The sequence below is a fragment of the Girardinichthys multiradiatus genome, chromosome 13, assembly GCF_021462225.1.
Source record: "Girardinichthys multiradiatus isolate DD_20200921_A chromosome 13, DD_fGirMul_XY1, whole genome shotgun sequence".
Classification (NCBI taxonomy): domain Eukaryota; kingdom Metazoa; phylum Chordata; class Actinopteri; order Cyprinodontiformes; family Goodeidae; genus Girardinichthys; species Girardinichthys multiradiatus.
In genome coordinates, this window is record NC_061806.1 from 21,177,666 (window position 1) to 21,191,544 (window position 13,879).

General features: G+C 37.6%; 1 protein-coding gene across 1 annotated transcript; it reads left to right on the forward strand.

Moving 5' to 3' along the window:
* The first annotated feature begins 2,906 nt into the window (after nucleotides 1-2,906).
* sla1a (Src like adaptor 1a) lies at nucleotides 2,907-11,656 on the forward strand. Its single transcript, XM_047384672.1, has 8 exons — nucleotides 2,907-3,054; nucleotides 3,505-3,598; nucleotides 4,372-4,471; nucleotides 4,635-4,721; nucleotides 4,871-4,974; nucleotides 7,311-7,442; nucleotides 7,810-7,939; nucleotides 8,410-11,656. The coding sequence occupies exons 2-8, from the start codon at nucleotides 3,529-3,531 to the stop codon at nucleotides 8,609-8,611; spliced, it is 825 nt and encodes a 274-aa protein (XP_047240628.1). The 5' UTR covers nucleotides 2,907-3,054; nucleotides 3,505-3,528; the 3' UTR covers nucleotides 8,612-11,656.
* The last annotated feature ends 2,223 nt before the right edge of the window (nucleotides 11,657-13,879 follow it).

Consider the following 13,879-nt stretch of genomic DNA (forward strand, 5'->3'; position numbering starts at 1 on the left):
CTGTGGATTTATTTTAATCTGACAACTTCCTTCCTGGCAGTCACACAGTCAGTCCTGGCGTTTGAAACTGGCCACTGGCAGTCAAACCACAAGGACTGTTTCTGTAGCTTCACATGCTAACCTGTTTAGTTTAGAAATAATGTGATGCACAACTCTGTCGAGTATGTCTTGGGAAAATTTGTTCTCAAAAAAGATTCTCTTTCTCTCCCTTTTTCACAGGCACACGCATAAACACATGAGTACACATAACTCACATTGAGGCCAATTAAAGGAGCTGCTCAGTGTTTTCTTGCAATAAAACCACATAAAAATGATATGCTTGAAGTATGCCTGAAGTATGGTTGTAGCAGCATTATAATGTGGGGATACGTTTCTTCAGCAGTGACAGGGAATCAGTGCATTGTTGATGGGAAATTAGATGAAGTTATAAACAGGAGAATTCTAGAAAAATAAAGTTCTAGAGGCTGCAAAACTGTCCCAGATGTTTACCTTCCAGCAGACAATAACCCAAACATATAGCCAGAGCTACAATGGAATGGTTACAACAAAACATCTTCATGTATTTGAATGGTCCCGTCATAGTTCAAACCTAAATCCAATTGAGAATATGTGATTACCAGTGCTCTCTCCATGTAATCTGACTGAGCCTGAAGTATTTTACCACAAAAGAATGGGCATAGATTTTAGCCTCTATATATGCAAAGCTGGTAGAAACATACCCCAAAACACTTGTAGCTGTATATACAGCAAGTTATGGTTGTATAAATATTGATACAGGAGGGCCGAATACAAATGTTTTCAGATTTTTACATGTAAAATATTTTAAGAGCTTGTATTTTCCCTCCATTTCAAACTTAAGGGTTACTTTGTGTCATTAATCACATAAAACTCCAATAAAATAGATTAAAATTTGTGGTGTAACTTGATGAAATGTGAAAAAATATTAGTTTACAGTTTCTTTAAGCACTTAAACTGTTACAGGCGGGGCATTTTACATTCTGACCGAATGTCATAAAAGTAGTTTTAGATACTCCTGTTGCAACCACTTCAACGGAAGCAACATCATGTCACTTACAATGACTCTGACAGTGAGGAAGATGAACAAAGGCAGAGCAGAGGACAACAATGTGGAAGCTAACAAAAGAAAAAAGTTTGTGTCTTTCGTGGAGGATTTGAGACAGGCTATGGGTGACCAGGAGGTGCTTCCAGATAGGGTGATGAGAGAGGAACTGTGGTATTGTATGAGGAAGTCTGGAATAGCAGGGAAGTATGGCAGAGTGGTGCAGGAAATGACCGAGTGCCGTAAGACAGCGGTGAGGTGTGCTGTAGGTGTGACAGAGGAGTTCAAGGTGGAAATGGGAATGCATCAAGGAGCCCGTTCTTGTTTGCTGTGGCGATGGACAGATTAACAGATGAGGATAGACACGAATCTCCACAGACTTTGATGTGTGCAGATGACACTGTGATCTGTGGTGAGAGCAGGGAACAGGTGGAGGAAAATCTAGAGAGATGGAGGAACGAAGGTTAGACAGAGCAAGCCATAATACATGTGTGTGAATGAGAGGGACCCAAGTGGAGCTGCAAATAAATGCAGTGAGGCGTCTAAACATGGTGAAGGCAACTTGGTGAAGTTCCAATTGAGCTATAAAATTGGAAATAAGGGGGATTTAATAGACTTTGAATATATTGTTGTTAGTATCACACAACCTGGTCGTAGTATTTCAGAAACTGCTGGTTTAGTTCAATTTTGTACACAACTATCTCTGAGATTGAGATTGGTCTGAATAAGAGAAAATATCCAGTGAATCACGATTGTGTTGAGTAAAATGCCCCTGTGTATGTCAAGAAATAATAGTATAATAGTAAGAGGTTATAGAAAGTCAGGGTTAGCTGAAATAACCACACCTTACAACCAAGGAATGCAGAATACCATGTATGGATGCACAATTAAAGCAAACAGACTACGGCAACAGAAGACCACACCAAAAGTGGACATTAACAGATTGGAGAAATATCCAACAGTGAGTCTCAATTTCAGCTGCGACCTCATTCTGCCTTGTATCAATGGTGGTATAATGATGTGTTATGCTTTCTTTGCCCTGTGGGCCCATTACCACTTGAGTATTATTTAAATGCTACAGCCTACCTGAATAATTTTCCTGTACCCACCTACAAATGGCTTCGTTTAGTAGGATGATGCACCATGTCACAGAGCTCAAATCATTTCAAACTGCTTTCTTGACATGACATGGTCTTCATAGTCACCAGATCTTAATCCAATCCACCAGATCTTAATCCAATCCACCTTTGGGATGTGGTGAAAGGGAAATGGAGAAACACGTCGTGGATGCTCAGCTGACAGCAACTGCAAGATGATAATGTCAATTTGGATCAAAATCTCTGAGGAATGTTTGCCATATCTTGTTGTATCTATGAAAAAGAGTTAAGCAGTGCTGAAGGCAAATTGGGTACATCACAATACTGGCAAGGTGTACCCAAATAAAAAGCCCAGCAAGTGTAAGTCTATATTTGATATTTGATAGAGAAGCTGGATTGCCTCTGGGCCCCACCAGCACAACATACTGTTTAAAGAGAAGTGTCTTCAGCCTATGACTTCTTAAATTGTACTGCATCAAACTCATGTTCAACTACAAAACATAAATTAAAGTATTGATAAATTTTTATTCTGTTCCACAAAATTTGTCGGTTTATATTTGTGATCAGTTAAAAAATTTAAACATTCTAAAACGTGTGGTTTTACTTATTCCAAACAACCACATCAGGGCGACTGCTGTGAACTGTGCTCTAGCATGTTTTCTGGTACGTCTTTACCAAACACATTTGTCTTCTCTCTTCCTCATTTCATTACAGGAAGTAAGTTTGCAGTGTTATGCAGGGCTGTCACCGCACACTACATCTCATTCTGGTAAAGTCTTGCTAACATGAAACAGCTCTAGTACCAGTTTCTACAGCTGCTACCACCGTGGCCCTGTTTGGACGATGATTTTGTATGGCCACATTTGAAACGCCTGCAATGAACTACTAATTCTATGGGTAGGGTGTCTACTTTTCACATCTCCTGCTTAGTTTGTTTACAGGCGGAGTAGTTACTTCTTGATACGATATAAAGAAACCCTGTTCAATGTAACTATCGATCAAATATGCAGGATCTGCCAAGATTTATATATATACAGAGAGAGTTTCAACTCATCATTAGGTAAATTACACAAAACATGTTGATTTTGTGGTTTGAAAGGTTGGATTTTGTAAAATGTTACTTCACTTTGCTGCTATCAGTTGACTCTACAACAAACTGGATGCTGCAATGGAAAATTCTGCCTGATAGCATCTAGCCTCAGCTTCCCCATTCTGAACTTAGAGTTTTAATGAGATTGCTAAATGGTCAGCACACAGTATGATGCAGAATTCAAAAGGCATGGCACCAGAGAAACTTTAAGCAGCAAAAAAGAAGAAAATTTGTGCATGGCTCTCTTTTAACTTCAGGCTGGAGTCTGGCCCCCCTGGAGGATGGGGAATGTGATGCGAGGCGGGAGTTCCAACAAGGTCAACACTGAAAACCCTGACAGTGCTGTGAAGGGTAAGGTCACCCCTAAATACCTCAAAATGTAGGAGGATACTTTTAAAGTCACTTTATGTAACCGAACAAAGTAACACCCTTTATTGCTGCTATCAGTTATATAGTTTGTGCAATTACAAGCAACATGAAACAATGCAAAATCTTGGTCTGTGCATGTTTTGGTTATTAGATTGTCTTATCAGTAACCAAACAGAAATAAATGCGCTAAAAATAAACGGAACGGTGAGCTATGCATTTCAAAATCTAAATTAGATTTTTTTTCATGTTTAAAAAATCAAACATCCTCATTGTCTGACACCTTGCACTAGTAAAGCAAAAGCTTCATCCCACGACATCATAGACCGTGTATGGTATAGGTGAGTATTTTCGACATCACCTTCTTGTTTCTCTCTGTTGGTAATTTTTGATTGTTATTATTTTAAACATGAAAGAAATTCTATATTCAAATCTATGCTCATCTATTTTAACAACAACAAAAGAAAACAACTTGTATTTCAATAGAAAATGTTGTATTTTAAAAGGAAATTTAAATAATCGCTCTCTTTTTGTTGGTTTTTCATTGTCAAAACATGCACGGAGCAACCCTGAAAATATTTTACATGATGTTTTTAGTTAGCCTCTGAACAAAATATGAGGGACATTTTCAAAAAAAAGTAAAAGACATTAGGGTTATTATGGGCGAACAGCTGGTAATGTATATTTTTGGTAATTAGACCTGTGCAATGGCATTAAGCTTTATTTGTAACTTCCATAAATATCCTCCCTTTTGCCAGGTTCTGATGATGACATAGTAGTTGTGATCGAGGATTACCCCTCTGTGGAAATCAGCGAGCCCATCTACAGAAAAGGGGAGAAGCTCAGAGTCATTGCACAGTATGGCTTTTGTTTTCTTTATTTCAAATTCTCAGAACATTTAAAATGGATATGCGAACATAGAGTCCGAAAAATAGTGACTTAATGTTGTAAGATCTCATTATGGAGAAGTGCTCACAAGAAAGGTCAGCTGTTAATTCCTCTTTCTGTTCACTGTGGTCAGGGAAGCTTACTGGTGGAGAGTTCGTGCTGTTGAGACAGGGAAGGAGAACTATATACCCAACAGCCATGTAGTGAGGGTTTATCATGGGTGAGTAGAACTATATGTTCCTCCTAAACTTAGTTAACATGCAATAGCTTCTTTTTTATTACAACACCTCTATCTACTTCTGTATAATGTCAGTTACAGATTGAAACAGTTTTGTGTTGTTTTGTTGATCATACTTGTTGTGTTGTCAGGTGGCTATTTGAGGGGGTGGGGAGGCAGAAAGCTGAAGAGCTGCTTCTTCTACCTGTGAACAGAGTGGGCTCCTTTCTGGTGCGGGAAAGCACTAGAGAGAGAGGTAGGAACATGTACCAATGCTGACGTTTGATGAGGATAGTATGGCTCACCACCCAAGGGTGGCATGACCTGAGTATCTACTGGTCATTTCTTTCCTACTGCTTGTCTGCACATCCATTTAGCAGGGAGGCAGTGTCCTATTGCAGCAGGAGCCTTGGGGAGATTGTGTCTATGTTACAGAGGGATTGGAAAGAGGGGAGTTCAAACATAGCATTTTACAGATTTCTGAAGGATATCACTCTAAAACATTTTAATTCACTGGATATCAAGCAAGATCACAAAAATGTAATCTTATCTTAAAAACAAAGCTATTTCCTACCTCTGACCTCACCGTCAACCTCAAGCATGTCAAGCACAACAACAGACTGACAACAGTCATTTTTTGTGTAGTTCAGTTGCTGCATTACATTGTCAAATACAAGCCTTGTATGGTTAATACATTATTTGGGGTAATTTTCTTGTATAAAGATATTTTATATAAATGTTTTTTGTTTTTTTGTTTTTAGAAAGGATAGTTTTCACTAAAGAACTTCAGGAACTTCAACTAGCCCTGAAGTGAAACACTCAAGAAGGAAGGAACTAAAAAAGGAAATTTCTAAAGAAACTTATTCATTTTCTTTTCTACATATAACAGTAAAACTGTTGTTTTAGTGGTGCTTCACTAAAAGCAAGCCACTGGCCTTTTACTTCTGCATTTTGTTTTGTGCCAACATTTTCAGTTTGACTGGATCTTAGAATCTAAACATTAGAGGTACTAAAGGGCGGATGAATGGGTGGTTGACTGTTTGTAGTTTACAGCGCTTTGGGATCCTCGGACTTAATAAAGCGCGATACAAGTACAGGAATTTTAACAATTACTGTTAAAGAAAAGAAAAAGGGCTGCACAGCGGAACAGAGGTTAGCACTTTGGTATTGATGCTAGAAACTACTGGGTTGAGTCTGCATCTTTACCGCATGCATGTGTGTGTTTCCTCCAGGTACTAAACCCTAATCCTACAAACCAAAAACATGCATAGTGGCTCTAAATTTCCCTCAAGTGCAAGCATGCGCAAACCCGCAAGAATAAGCTGGATATGAAACCTAAATGAATGGAACAAAAAATAAAATAAGTTTGAAACAAGTAAATATATTAATCATAATGAAGTAATGATAACAAAGTAATAATTATGGGAAGAAAATGCAATAATTACATTAAATGTTAAAAAACAAGTAAAAATGTATTTAGTTCCAAACTAAATAAAGGAACTGTAATAGCATGGCATTTTTCAGCATCAACTCAGTTTTGGTTTAGATAATTGAGGCAGTTGTCAAATTAAATAAAATCATCATCTGTATATTGAGAAAGAAAGTGTAGGAAATTTAACAGATTTTTCTGCATTAAACAAATAGTTTAGCATTTTTAAACAAAGTTCTGTTAGAAGGTTTTAAGCAGTTCATATAATTTGTATAATACTGATTAGTTGATTTTAGAGGCTAAAGCTAACAGCTAGTTCAAAAGTCTCTAGACTCCTTCTATGAGTCTTAAAACAACTCCAATCTCAAAAACATCATAGCGATTTAAGTGAATGTTATTTTACAGAAGCCAATGATAATTTAAACAAGTTAAGGAGGTGTGAAGTAGGTGCACCACCAACCATCATCCTGTGTAAAACATGTTCTGAGAAAAGAACATGTGAAGTGTCAGAGTAACTATCTGATATAAAATAAAGTTGTCTAAAAACTAAATGTATCGGTTAAAGTGAATGTCATTTTATGAATTTTACACAGCCCTACGATTCCCTTGAATTCATTTCATAATATCACTGATTAGAAACACTATAAGCTTTCTGTTTTAAGGATGTTTCACATAGGAAGATCGCTGGTGGCACACTGTCTCCTACCTCCATTAAATGTGTAAATAACCACGTGTAAAAATCACCCATCGCAAATTCGGCCATATTGTTTTAAATATTGAAGCTCTTTTAGGATGGTTGAAGTCGGCTGTGGTCTTTTACACTCTTGGACTAAAACCATTTGAATCAGCCATCTGGACCAACTAATCTTGATTTATACTAAATGAAGAGACCAAGAGAGTTATTAACAGTAGGTAAGATATTAACAACTCACAACCTTTTAATAACACCTCCCTTAAACAAAAAAATCCTGAATTATCCCTTTATGGTGTTACTTCATACTGTATTTTGTATCTTGGTTGAGAGCAGTTAAAAAGGCAATTAACTTGTCAAAAACATCTGTTTGCAGTAACATAGTACACAATATCATTTCTTATCATTTTGCCTTTCTTATCTTTTTGATATGTACAATTATCTACAAATTAACTCTGTGTGACATCCTCAGGTCTGTATTCGCTCTCAGTGAAGCACAGGACAGTAAAGCACTATCAAATCTTCCGACTGGACAACAGCTGGTACTACATCTCCCCGAAGCTCACTTTCCAATGCCTTGAAGATATGATCAATCATTATTCTGGTAGGCAGATGCAATTAAAACCCATGTACCAAAATGTGTTTAAATGGGGTGACTGACAATAACATTCATGCTCTCAGAATAGAAATATTTCCTATCAGTCTCAACTTTAGATACATATATACTTCCTGCACTAAAAGAACATGTTTGGAACAAAAAGGAAATTAGTGTTTGATAATCACCAGCCCTACACAAACTGTGAGACCGTACAATCTTTACGGTCAGCATGAATCCCCAATCTTTCACAGGTCGGTTTGAGTGGTATTTGCTTGAGCAATGGAGTGTGTAAAGACAGAATGCAAATAGTGCGACCTAAAATTGGTTTGTTTGTAAATGCTGCATTTTATTTCCACTCTTTCTTCCTCTTTAGACTCTGCAGATGGACTGTGCTGCACGCTAACCACTCCATGTCTATCAGGAACAGCTGAGATGTCAGATACGAACCCTGGACTGCCACCCGTGGTCATGCGACGACACTTTGATTGGAAGAAAGTAGACAGGTACAGAAGAGACATTAAAATACCATGAAACTAGTTTATTCATGTTAGGGTGAAAAAACAAATGCAGATCAAGAGTTTGATGCAGAAATGAGCTGAGGTACTTTAAGAAAAACAAAATGGACACAATGTCAAAACTGAGAACGAAAATTATGCAACACCTTTTCAATAAGCAACAAGCTTGTGACATGGCATGAAATATCTGCAAACTGCAAAATCACAAGAACGAAATGCAAATATACTTAAGAAATAACAGAACATGCAAAAAAATGCACTCATAGACATATCATTATATTCAAAAGGCATTGTGACTCTTACATAATGGAAAACTGTGGGATTGTATCTAGATCAAGAATGAAAAAAGGCAGTAAGGCAGCAAATTTTCAAAAAGTACAAAAATAAGATTACTCTGGTCGTTTCAAACATTTTATTCTAATTAAGTTTGTGGGGTTCTTTGTCTGTGGGTTTAACAGGAAACAGCTGGTCAGCACAGACAGCCACAGTGACAACATGGTGAGCTACGGAGTGAGAAACAGCATTGCTGCTTATCTGTCCTTTTCTGGCCAAGAAGATCCTCAACAGCAGCGAGCCGAACGCAGGAAGAAAAAATCTAGATCTGTGTATGCGATCCCTGAAAGTGATAATGCAAACACTGAGTATGATGAAGACTTCTAGAGACAGCACCAGTTCGATTCAAGAGAAAAATGCTTGAACTTAAAAAACGCTTAAGTGGAGAGCTGCAGAGACTCCCTGATATCTACTACAGCTTCTAAACGTCAACTGAGGAATCCTCTGGCCCAGATGTGGTCAGAGTACCTTAATCATGAAAGTAAGTTTAACAGCACTTTGCAAACTTTTGGCAGTAAGTTACATGAGTATTCACACTTGAAAGCAAATATAAAAATTAATAATGCTTTTATGTGAACAATGTGAGTGTGTGAATGGGTCTAATGTGTGGATGCTGCACATGGCTTCAATAATAAAGCCAAGCATTATTCAAATACAAAGTATTATCGGGATATCAAAATATTGTCGGGATAAATAATCTAGAATACTAGTACTGCTGGTTCAAACTATTTACCTTTGCCAGTTAGAGTTGAATGTAGAGTTGAATATACACAATGTGATCATCAGCTAAGTCACGTTGCAATGTAGGTTTTTAGGTTTTAGACCATCATGGTATTTTTAGCAAAATGTAAAATAAAAATGGATAACATGACATAATGGCATTTGTCAGAACAGAAATCAACTATTCTACCTAATATTGCAAAAATATCATATATAGTGTATTACAGATACAATAAATTTATTTTAAAAAATGCCCTTTTGCATAAGCTTAGAAATGTTTTAACTGCAAGTTCAAAACATTGGTTAAGAAGTGGGTTGCTCTCCTCTAGCTTTACCACCCTGACTGTCTCTGTTCTTTCCAATGGGAAATATTTCCAAACCTCTAAGTGAGAAAAAAAAGTAGAGGCCTTCTTTCAGCCTGCTGGTGAGCAGTGCAAAGCAAGACGTGAACTTCATTTTTCAGTGCACCATACAATCGGAGAAAACTGGCACTTTTACTGGTATCTTATTTTAAGACCTGTAGAAACAGTGTGACAGGAATTTTTTTGCATTTCTTTAAAAAAAAATGTCCATCATACCAGTAACCAGCCCATGCCTGACTGCAAATATGCATCTCTGGTATTGAATTTACATATGTGCAACTGAAATAATGCTGCTATGCCCCAAAAAAAACGTACTAAATGCTATGCTGTGAAATGCACACACTCTGTACCGATGAAGAGTCCATCATCCTGGCATCCCAAATGCATCATGTGGCTTCAACAAGAGGGCTGTTTGACCCATTTTCTAATTAATTGGAATGCATACAACTTCAGCCTGATATGCTTAGGTGTTCATTGCAGAAAAAGAAAAAAGGAAAGCAATACTGTTGTCATGGCAACAAGTAACTTAGTGGGCTTGCTTACGTAGCACTTGGTAAAGTAGAGTTGGTGTTTCTCAAAATGTGTTTCATTTCATTTGTGCGTGGACCAATGTAACAAAAAAACCTTTTTAAAAAACACCGACATACATGGCTAGCTAAGAGCCAGCAGTTTAGGGACATTCATAATTTTTTTTCTTTGATAAATAAGATGCTACGAAATCTGCAACATTATGCACCTTTATAGCAATAGAAATGATTGACTATGTTTTACACAATCAATAACATTTAACCAGATCAACTCCTGAATGGGTACCAAAATGTCATCTACTTCTTGCTTTTTATTATTGTTATGTTGTTGCCCTCTCCAACATATGTGTTGTTTATGACTGCATCAGTTTTTTTTTTTTCTTCTTGTATGATGAAATGGAGTGTTTGGCTGAAAATAACATTTGATGCAAGAGTTCCTTTTTGATCAACTGAAAGTGTTAAAAAATATTTCTTGTAGTCAAGGAAATGTACAATTACTGTTCTGCCTTAACTACAAAAGTAACCCCCAATGCCTTTACATGTATTTTTCCACTAATCCCTGAAAGGTTATTCATATAATATTGGTATTTGCATTTAAATGTCTAGCTTAGTTATCTTTTATCTTTTCAAGTTGAACAACTACTATTGTGTAGTAACTTCTATATTTAGTTGCAATACTGTAAATGTAAATGTGTGCAGTGCTTCTGTTAAATATTTGTAGCTTTTTCAACAATCTTTTTCAAATGTATTTATGTTTTTTTTAATGTGCTAAAGCAATGTTTGTCCTATATGTATAAATGAAGTTGTTTAGCTAGTGGGGTCGAATCTAAAGATACGCCGTGTCTGTGCTGCCATACTGTGAAAATAATAAGTTCCTCAGTACTATGCTGGATGATTTTTTTCAGTCAGTCAGTCAGTCAGTCAGTCAGTCAGTCATTTTCTACCGCTTATTCCATAGTGGGTCGCGGGGAAGCTGGTGCCTATCTCCAGCAGTCTATGGGCGAGAGGCAGGGTACACCCTGGACAGGTCGCCAGTCCATCACAGGGCAATTTTTCTACAAACTTTCCACTAAAATCTTCTCACTTTTAAACCCTATTTGATCAGATGATTAGCAGATGATTAGCATATGATTAGCAGAAGGACAGATGCATATCTCAGTAATAAGTATCAGCTATTACAGTGGAATTAGTTATAATGGAACAATTAAAAGTTCTCTTTTTGGAACATGATCATACTTGATCCTAAGATAATTTTCTCTTCAGCATTTTACACTTACTTGGCCATAAATGTTACTAATCATTGACACAAACGAGGCCACTATCTGTGAAGAACATTTAGGAGTGAAAAGAAAGTGCTCTAATGGTTTTGAATTGTTTTTGCCTATTTTAAGGTTAGCTATCTGTGGCTCTTTGCTCTTTGGTGTTGCACCGCGTCAAAGTTCATAAGCGGAACAAATATGCCCAAAAATGTATGGTGAGTCATACGACAGGCGGTCAGAGGAAAAGGTCATGGTAGGCATGTTGAAACACAAGTGATATTGGAACTGGCTTTCAAGATCACATATCAGTTACAAAATGAAAAAAAACATGAATTTTGCAACTCACAATTATCCCAAAATTATGTTTTCTGTCTCTAATCTTTGCAACTGTGTGGAATAATCCACTGTTTTGTCTGAATATGCTTCAAAAGCATTAAATATAAAAGTAGAAAAACAAATGAGTAAAGCAGCCAAACATCTTTGGATAAAAGTTGCTAAACCATTGTTTACTGTGTATTCCTGTGGTGTATTCCCAGTGTTTCAAGGTGAATGTTTTTGTTTTCAAGACTTGACCGAGGCAAAGAAACATCCGCCTTTCAATTTAAATCGTTCCATTTCAGGGACAAACAATATCTCAACTTTTTCTTTTTAATTGTGTTTGGTCTTGTTGCAAATGATACTTCCATTCATTTCCATGTCCAATGTCAAGATGTATATAAAAAGCGTAAAAGGAAGAAACTGAGCACAAGACAACCAATACCACAGCCGGAAGCATCCAAAGAGTGATGAGTACAGAATACCAAATCTCAATCAACAGAATGGGACCCAAGGCAAAAAACTGTGACAGCAAATGTTCAGCATCATTCAAGCATGGTGTAATCAAAAAAACTAAGGTACAAGTAAGTTTTGCTCTGGTTTGGAGAAGACTGTTATCCTGATGCACACAGGTATGCACTGGCACTGTTCTCTTCAAATAAACTCCCACTAGAATGTTTTGTATTTGCAAGTCATGTAGTTGTTCAGTAAAACAAAACAGCAGTGAATGGACGCAGCTGAAAATCTCTCCCTTGTTCACATAATCAGTCTTTGTTTTACATGTGAGGGTTTTAACTGCACAACAGTAATTGAATGGTTAAAATGTTTTTCTGAGGACATTTTGTGTCACGCCAATCAAGCTCATGTTGCTCATACACTGAGGAAAATAAAGAGTAATTGCTGTAGCTATTTTAATGCAGGTAGAACGTTTGGAAAGAGCAGTTGTTGGTTTGATCTAAAAGTAAAAATCCCATAATGTCAGTGGATATTTTGTACTAATAGATGACAAAAACAGTAAAAAGCACATAGAAACAATGCAGTTTATTACATGAGAAACGTTAAGCTCACAGGCAACCCCAGAAGGTGCCTTTTTGGTCTTCCTTCTGACTCTGCTAGAGCTATACCTCATCCTGGTTTTGTTCCTTTTCTTGAAGCCAAGATTCCACTTGCTTAATAATCCTGGTGCAAAAGGTTTTTTAAACAGCAAGATTAAAAATCCACAGGGTTTGGACAATGAAACTGAAAACCCTGTCATTTTAGTGTGGGAGGTTTCATGGCTAAATTGAACCAGCCTGGTAGCCAGTCTTCATTGATTGCACATTACACCAGTAAGAGTAGAGTGTGAAGGTTCAATTAGCAGGGTAAGAGCACAGTTTTGCTCAAAATATTGAAATGCACACAACATTATGGGTGACATACCAGAGTTCAAAAGAGGACAAATTGTTGGTGCACGTCTTGGTGGCGCATCTGTGACCAAGACAGCAAGTTTTTGTGATGTATCAAGAGTCACAGTATCCAGGGTAATGTCAGCATACCACCAAGAAGGACGAACCACATCCAACAGGATTAACTGTGGACGCAAGAGTGGGGGTGGATCAGTGATGGTTTGGGCTGCCATATCATGGCATTCCCTTGGCCCAATACTTGTGCTAGATGGGCGCGTCACTGCCAAGGACTACCGAACCATTCTTGAGGACCATGTGCATCCAATGGTTCAAACATTGTATCCTGAAGGTGGTGCCATGTATCAGGATGACAATGCACCAATACACACAGCAGGACTGGTGAAAGATTGGTTTGATGAACATGAAAGTGAAGTTGAACATCTCCCATGGCCTGCACAGTCACCAGATCTAAATATTATTGAGCCACTTTGGGGTGTTTTGGAGGAGCGAGTCAGGAAACATTTTCCTCCACCAGTATCACGTTGACCTGGCCACTATCCTGTAAGAAGAATGGCTTCAAGTCCTTCTGACCACTGTGCAGGACTTGTATATGTCATTCCCAAGACGAATTGACGCTGTATTGGCCGCAAAAGGAGGCCCTACACCATACTAATAAATTATTGTGGTCTAAAACCAGGTGTTTCAGTTTCATTGTCCAACCCCTGTATCTTGTTCACTCATTTACTTTGACAAATTTCCTCCTTTTATCCTGCGTATCTAGATGGTTGGGTAAAGTTAGAGCAATCACTCACAAGCTGCGTTTTCATTATAAAGGTGCACAAAACTGTCGATATTCTGCTAATGTTGAACAATCGCAATTTCGCAATAGCGGTGTTTCCATTAAATCAGAATTGCAATTAAAATCACACGTGAATAAGTTTGTACACGCAATAACATCATCCCCCTGCTACTTCCTGTCATCTTCTTCTTCTTTTTCGGCAGTAGTGACATCTGGTTGTTGATCATG

Bases quoted from the DNA above. Each gene is read 5' to 3' on its own strand.
- sla1a (XM_047384672.1), top strand. From the start codon at position 3,529: ATGGGGAATGTGATGCGAGGCGGGAGTTCCAACAAGGTCAACACTGAA. The intron at 4,975-7,310 runs GTAGGAACATGT...TGACATCCTCAG, and splicing joins GGAAAGCACTAGAGAGAGAG to GTCTGTATTCGCTCTCAGTG. The intron at 7,940-8,409 runs GTACAGAAGAGA...TGGGTTTAACAG, and splicing joins GATTGGAAGAAAGTAGACAG to GAAACAGCTGGTCAGCACAG.